Source organism: Phalaenopsis equestris, unplaced genomic scaffold (assembly GCF_001263595.1).
Source record: "Phalaenopsis equestris unplaced genomic scaffold, ASM126359v1 Scaffold000391, whole genome shotgun sequence".
Taxonomy (NCBI): domain Eukaryota; kingdom Viridiplantae; phylum Streptophyta; class Magnoliopsida; order Asparagales; family Orchidaceae; genus Phalaenopsis; species Phalaenopsis equestris.
In genome coordinates this window covers 148,522-155,909 of record NW_018164833.1, presented here as the reverse complement: position 1 = coordinate 155,909, position 7,388 = coordinate 148,522, and the positions used below count along the sequence as shown (strand labels likewise).

The following is a 7,388-nucleotide window of genomic DNA, read 5'->3' as shown; positions in this document are numbered from 1 at the left end:
TAGTATCTCCCAACTCAGAGACCCTGGAGAGGGTAGAGTAGGGAATTCTTACAGATACTATTCGCCCACCCTTGGGGTTTCTACCGTCGTCAATCTAAAGTTGCTAGCAGTCCTAGTTCGACTAGAATATTCAACTTGTGGATCAAATTATTTATATATATATATATATATATATATATATATATAATACACTTGAAAAATTCAAAATAACCTTCACTACAAAACAACCCACTTACCTATGGCTTTTACTTGCATGCTGATTTAGACTGAAATGTATGAAAAATTTTACAAAGGTCCGCGGTTGGATACTCGAATCGGATTAGGGCTGCCTTCTGCAGAAAGTCGGTCTAGTAGTCAGTACTTAAGGTTGTGGTCTACAGCGAAGCTCTGAGTCCTCACCACCAAGCTTACAGTCCTCTTGAACTTGTAGTCCATTCTGGTGTTTTCTTCGTTTTCGTTTTTTCTTTTGGATTTTCTACAAGTTTACCTCTATGGATTTATTCGGATTTCCTACGAACTTTGTTTTGTTTCAGATTTATTACGTAATGTTCCTTTCCGACTTTTTCTGATTTTTTCTGACTTTTTGATTCTTTTATTTCATTTCTCCTACACACATTACAGACACACACCTGCCCAATATAGTTTGTTTATTCTATCTTTCAGTCTATATTCTTCTGTCGGATGTATAGTTTTCACATTACCACTGCATGGTTTCATTGCACATTAACATGTTTTTCTTTTACACTCTCCCCTAGATTAGGATGCCAGTGGCAACTCTTAGGTGGTACCCATGATAAATTAGTGACTTCACCTTTTACATTATTTTAACCTTAAACAACTTGAATACTAAATTAGACGCTGCAATGACGAGGAGCTTGGAGCAAATGCAATGTGCAGCACGATCATTTTCAACAACAAAACATGTCTACATCATTAAAACCTTTTCTTAGAATTAAACAACTAGCCATAGGATTTCGAGGTAGTCTGCTTAGCATGACATAAATCCTCACTTTATCTTTTAGGCCTTTGCATGGCCAGACTGTGCAATTTAAGCCTTAACTCGTTCTGGATTCCGAGGTTGCCGTCTGATACGAAGTAAACTCTCATATCTTCTTGGCGACTTGTGTGACCGTGTCACGCAAATATAAGCCCTAATTAAATAAAACTGGCAGGATAAAACGTCAAATAACATCTTCTCGAAATTGAAGCTAAATAGTAGGATAGTTTGGGAAGTCACCGAGGTTCGCCTCCGGATCTAAGTTTGGGTTAGCATTTGTCACTTATGGTGACGAGTGCTAACTTGTTCAAATGTTAGGGGAGGAGCCAAATTTGGAAATCTCACTTAGGTCTACGGGTATGTTCTTTAGTCCTACACTGTACAGCTCTCATGTAGATGTTGATTAGGCAACACCTTGTAGTTCCTTTTTAAAACTAGGGCTAGGGTGTAGTTAGAGATTTTTTTTTTACGCAACTGTGGTTCTTTTTGTGCAGGCCACTGTATGCTTTATGTGTAGGAATTTTGCAGGGTTTACTGAATTTGAGATTTGCACACTAGTATATTAGGGAGATTTGCTCATATATGAAGCTAGGTCCAATAGGAAGTGGCATATTCATTAAAGTTAAACTAACATATTTTTTACAAGCATTGTTAAACTCTCCTTCCACTGGAATTGGCTTGTTACATGATGCATTCCTTTACGTGTGCTAACCCTCTATTTTATAGGTTGAGTTTTTTCTTTTAGAGTTATGGTATTGAGTTTGTATAAGAAATAAGGTATGAGCATGAGTTCGAAGGAGTTTGATGTGGGGACCATGTGATGAGGACCAGAAGCCATTGCTCACACCTCATATCTTAGATATGAATTCATTTACTATACAAACTTAGGATTATGTATGCATCTGCAGAGCCTAATCGTTATTTTACTTTTCCTGGGATATGTTGCTAATCAACTAGCATGCAACCTGTGCTTTATTACTTTATATTGGGTGTACTTCAATGCATTTGCATGTGTGCACTCTTTGTTATATGCCTACGGTTTGTCTAGATATTGGCACGCTAGGCTTGTTAGGGTAAAATTTTTTTCTAAAAAATTATAATCTAAAATATTTACTCTAATAAAATTTATGTTTTGCAACATTTTAAAATATGTAATTTATTTTTTGCTATTTACTTTCTTGAATGACCTTTCGGGCAAATTTAAAATTATCATAATTTTACGTAATTATCTCCCTTTCACATTAATAGAACCTCTATACTAGTATCTTAGAAAATTGCATTAATACTAAATGTATCGAGGGAAAGAATTCTCTCTTTTCCAATGTGACTGACTAATCATACTTTTTATACACTTTGGAGGTTTTATCTAGCATGTTCAGGGTGTTAGAGGTAGTCCCGACAAAGAAGTGATCATGAGTCATTTGTGGGGATGGCTTAGCTTTTTAGTTAGGTTTGTCCATTTCTTCTTTTTGCATAGATTTTCTGTTCATAGGCTTAACATATATAATGCTTAATCTACCTTTTAGATTGAGTCATAGGAATCTTGATGTTTCGTTTCTTTGACTTTATATATAGGTTACTAATGAAACAATTTCTATCTGAGTTGGGTCGACTACTTTCATGGCTTAGTAGACTTAGGGTCCCAATAATCTTAGAGGATGGAACTATAGAGGCCTGACCAAGCTATCTCTATCTACTTAGGCTTTCCTCGACTTACCTTTTGACTTGCCCCTTTTTGGGTACTTTTATTTCCTTTGTTAAGTCTTTGTGGGCAAATGCCATTGGCCCTCTCATTTAAAAGGTGACTACCTACTAGGTTTCGTAGATTCATCTTCTGCATAGTGGACTAGATCATCTTTATAGCTAGAGATTCCCGCATGAAAATAAGGCTAACAGTAATAGTTGTGCGCAGAATGAAAATTTTTAAATACATATATACATTTAATAATGTATTGTAATAAGCAATAGAAAACAGCAGTCCTAAAAATAAATTACTTTTTAATTTAACAAAAGAGTCTCTCTCCTGGGTTGATGGCTCAATCTCATGATAAGAATGTTCTCTAAGCTAGTCGTCTAGAATGCAAAGTTTCGAATTACAATTCTCCCTTAAATTTTATGACATTATTTAATTATACTTGATTTAACCATTGTATCTCAATTTGATTCTCCACGTCCATGCATAGATTGTTTTATATTATCTTAAATTCCTTTTTTTGAAACCTAACAGTACAACTCTATTCCCTACTAGTTCATCTTGCTGTGATTGAAAGAAATGAATATAACTTATACTCCATCTCTTTTTCTCCCAGGTTTGCCGTTGGTTCTTCGCATCACCACTACATCCTCGTTTTCTCTCTTCCTCCATTCTGTTGTCGCCATTTCTGGCTGCCAGCGCAATGACTGAGAAAGGAACAAACAGCCTTCGTAAAGATGAGACATACCTCCACTCCGTCATCCAAAAGAGAATCCGGCAATTTGAGTTCATCCAAAAACAGCAAATCGCCTACCGCCAGAGTGTTGGGGGAGAGCCCATCAAGATTACTTTACCAGATGGCACGATTAAGGAGGGAAAGAAGTTGCTAACCTCGCCATTGGATATTGCTAAGGAGCTTCCCGGTGGCTGGGTTTCTAGTGCTTTAATTGCCCAAGTGAATGACACTCTTTGGGATATGTCAAGACCACTGGAGGAAAATTGTGAGCTGAAGCTGTTCAAATTTGACAGCAATGAGGGACGTGACACATTTTGGCACTCAAGTGCTCATATTCTAGGACAGTCTCTTGAGATGGTCTATGGTTGCAAGCTGTGTATTGGTCCATGTACCACCAGAGGAGAGGGTTTCTACTATGATGCATACTATGGGGATGCCACCTTGAATGAAGAACACTTTAGCCAAATTCAGTCCCAGGCAGCTAAAGCTGTTGTGGAGAAGCAACCATTTGAGCGGATTGAAGTCTCTAAGGAACAAGCTCTTGAGATGTTTGCTGAAAATCAATTCAAGATAGAAATCATTAATCAATTACCGGAAGACAAGACAATAACTGTTTATAGATGCGGCCCTTTAGTTGATCTTTGTCGTGGCCCGCATATCCCCAACACATCTTTTGTGAAAGCATTTGCTTGTCTAAAGGCTTCATCCTCCTATTGGAGGGGCAAGTCTGATCGAGAGAGCCTTCAAAGAGTTTATGGAATTTCCTTTCCTGAATCAAAACGTCTCAAGGAATATCTTGCACTATTAGAAGAAGCAAAGAAATATGACCATCGAATTGTGGGACAGAGCCAAGAGCTTTTCTTTTTCCATCATCTAAGCCCTGGAAGCTGTTTTTTCTTGCCATATGGGACTAGAATTTATAACAAGTTAATTGAGTTCATCCGTTCTCAATACTGGAAGAGGGGATACGAAGAGGTTTTAACACCAAACATGTACAACATGCATTTGTGGGAAACCTCAGGCCATGCAGCAAATTACAAAGAAAATATGTTTGTATTTGAGGTAGAGAAACAGGAATTTGGACTTAAGCCAATGAATTGTCCTGGACATTGTCTGATGTTTGAGCATCGAGTCCGTTCTTATAGAGAGTTGCCTCTTCGTTTGGCAGATTTTGGAGTTATTCATAGAAACGAGCTAAGCGGTGCTCTTTCTGGATTAACACGTGTTAGAAGATTTCAGCAGGGTGATCAGCAGGATGATGCTCACATATTCTGTAGAGAAACTCAGATCAAGGATGAGGTTAAAGGCGTGCTCGAGTTCATTAGTTATGCCTATGAAGTATTCGGATTCACTTATGAGCTAGAGTTATCAACGCGCCCAGAGAAATACTTGGGCGAGATAGAAACGTGGGACAAAGCTGAAGCCGCTCTAAAAGATGCTCTTGAAGAACATGGGAGGCCGTGGCAAATTAATGAAGGGGATGGTGCATTTTATGGACCGAAGATTGACATTGGCGTTTTTGATGCATTGAAGCGAAAATTCCAGTGTGGAACTTTACAGTTGGATTTTCAACTTCCTGAGCGCTTCAAATTGTCATACTCAGCAGAAGACGAAGGCAAGACTGAGCGTCCTGTGATGATACACCGTGCAATTCTTGGATCCGTTGAGCGCATGTTTGCTATTCTGTTGGAACATTACAAAGGGAAATGGCCCTTCTGGCTTAGTCCTCGTCAATCCATTGTTTGTCCAGTATCTGAGAAATCTCAGCCTTATGCATTACAGGTACGTGATCAGATACATGGAGCTGGTTTTCATGTTGATGTCGACACAACCGACAGGAAGATTCAAAAGAAGGTACGAGAAGCTCAGTTGGCGCAGTACAATTACATCTTGGTTGTCGGCGAAGAGGAAGCGAAAACTGGACAGGTGAGCGTCCGTTTGAGAGACAAGGCAGAACATTCTGTAAGAAACATGGAGGATCTCCTGAAACATTTTAGGGAGGAAGCTGCAGCTTACCGCTGATCCGAATTTCTTTATGCACTGCTGTTTTGCTCCCAATATTTATGGTAATTTTGCACCCATGTTTAAATTCTCAGTGCAGCTGATGTTTTAATGTTGTAGCCTACATTTAATCCATACTATTTAAATACTAGGATGAAGGATTCAATTCATATTTATTTGTACTGGTTATCATATAAGGATTAGACTTATTTTTTCCAAAATCATGAACTACGAGAATGCACATTTGTAATCTTCGTTTTAAGACATCTCTCATCACTTTCACTTTCTTGAAACAACCTCCAGCTAAATGGAGCTCAATGTGTACATACCACTCAAATTTGTTATTCATAAAACTAGCACCCACCCCTACAATGGAGAAATTATTGCATACGGACACCGTATGTCATGCATCTCTGCATGCGGTGTCCGATTCTGACCGTTGATCACAATTTTTAATTTTTAATTTTTTAAAATTTAGATGGGACCCACCGAAATACATCCTGACCGTAAATCACGCACACAAGATGCGTGCGGTGTCCGATCCGTATGGAATAATTTTACAATGAAAGTGGCCAGCCCCAAATCTAGCAAATTTCAAATATACTAAAATTAAGCTTTAGAGTGCATTCTAAATGCATTCAAAATTTACACTACGACTATTTTTTTTTCTAAACAAATACATTGATTTTCAAAACATCCGCATTCTTTTTTTAATGCACCCATAATTTTGTTCCCCAAGCAATCCCTAAATCTAAGCAATTGACAATTTTCATCTAAATTTGCATGGCTCGTGAACTCCTTGTCTGTGCATTCACCAAGGAGCTCTAGGGACTGTTTGATGGCAACTGCAGTTGTTCGAAGAAATAACAATGAAGCTGTTGCAGAAGAAATTGTTGTTCAAATAGTTGCGATAACCACTACATATAGCTAGATTAGGTTGTGAAACATATTTTTTTCACTAAAGCTTTTACAAAGTAGACAAAATATAATTTTGCCAAACATCTTAAAGTAGAGTGTTACACTGCACTGCTGTCCAAAACGCAACACTTGTCATAACTTGTTATTTTTTTGTATTTGATAAATTACGATGTTGCAATAAGTTTATAATTCGTATTATGTAAGCTAGATTGTTTACAATAAAAAAAATTATGAAATCAATCTTAGTAATATATATTAATTCACCAGGAAAATATTTCGTTATTAAAATATTATTTGTGAATTTGTTTATTTACATAGATTTTTCTTTGCTTAACTGTTTCATAATGATCTTTTAATGATAAACTAATATATTATTCTATGCTAATTATAATTTAGTTAGTCTAATTAGAAATGAAAAAAAAATAATTAAAACCATTAAAATTCAATAAAGTAAATTATATATAAATATTGTAATTAAAAAATATACAAACCATAATAATTGAAATTAATGAATTAAAAAAAATCAAAATAAGAAATTGATATTATTTTTTATTTAATTTGAATGAATAGAAATTAGTTTTTTATCAATTTAAATCTTTATTAATTAATATAAAGTTGAATAATTACTGTATAATAATAAAAAAAATTACTGTTATAAATAATAGACATGTGAGTATATCTTTATCAAATTTAAATTTTCAATACATTTTTTTTCAGATGTGTTTAAATGAGCTTCTCTAATGGGTGAAGCCCTCTCAAGCTAATCTAAGATGGTGTTTGGCTCCAACCTGATTTTACATTAAATAGATTTTTATCAAATCTAGAAAATCCGAATTTATTACGAAGGAGATGGAGCTCGCGAGCAATGACAAAGTTAATCTTTTAAATCCATCATGTAATCGGATTTAATAAATTCAGGTTTATGTTATAAAAGAGGTTGGAACGTGAGAAACAAAGATGAAACACGAAAAAATTTTTATTTTACGGTGCGTTGTATTAATTCTCAATTTTTTTTTTTTTTATGTTTAATTGAATGTGGCTTA

The 7,388-nt window shown here is 35.9% G+C and overlaps 1 protein-coding gene across 2 annotated transcripts in view; it reads left to right on the top strand.

Annotated features, from left to right (window-relative positions):
* The window catches only part of LOC110026645 (threonine--tRNA ligase, mitochondrial 1), a 25,751-nt gene extending 20,103 nt beyond the window's left edge, over positions 1–5,648 (top strand). For both annotated transcript variants that reach the window (XM_020727662.1, XM_020727663.1), the window contains exon 2: positions 3,307–5,648. In XM_020727662.1, coding sequence (XP_020583321.1) covers positions 3,394–5,448 — 2,055 coding nt within the window. In that variant the 5' untranslated portion in view covers positions 3,307–3,393 and the 3' untranslated portion in view covers positions 5,449–5,648. The remainder of the gene's footprint in view (positions 1–3,306) is intronic.
* The last annotated feature ends 1,740 nt before the right edge of the window (positions 5,649–7,388 follow it).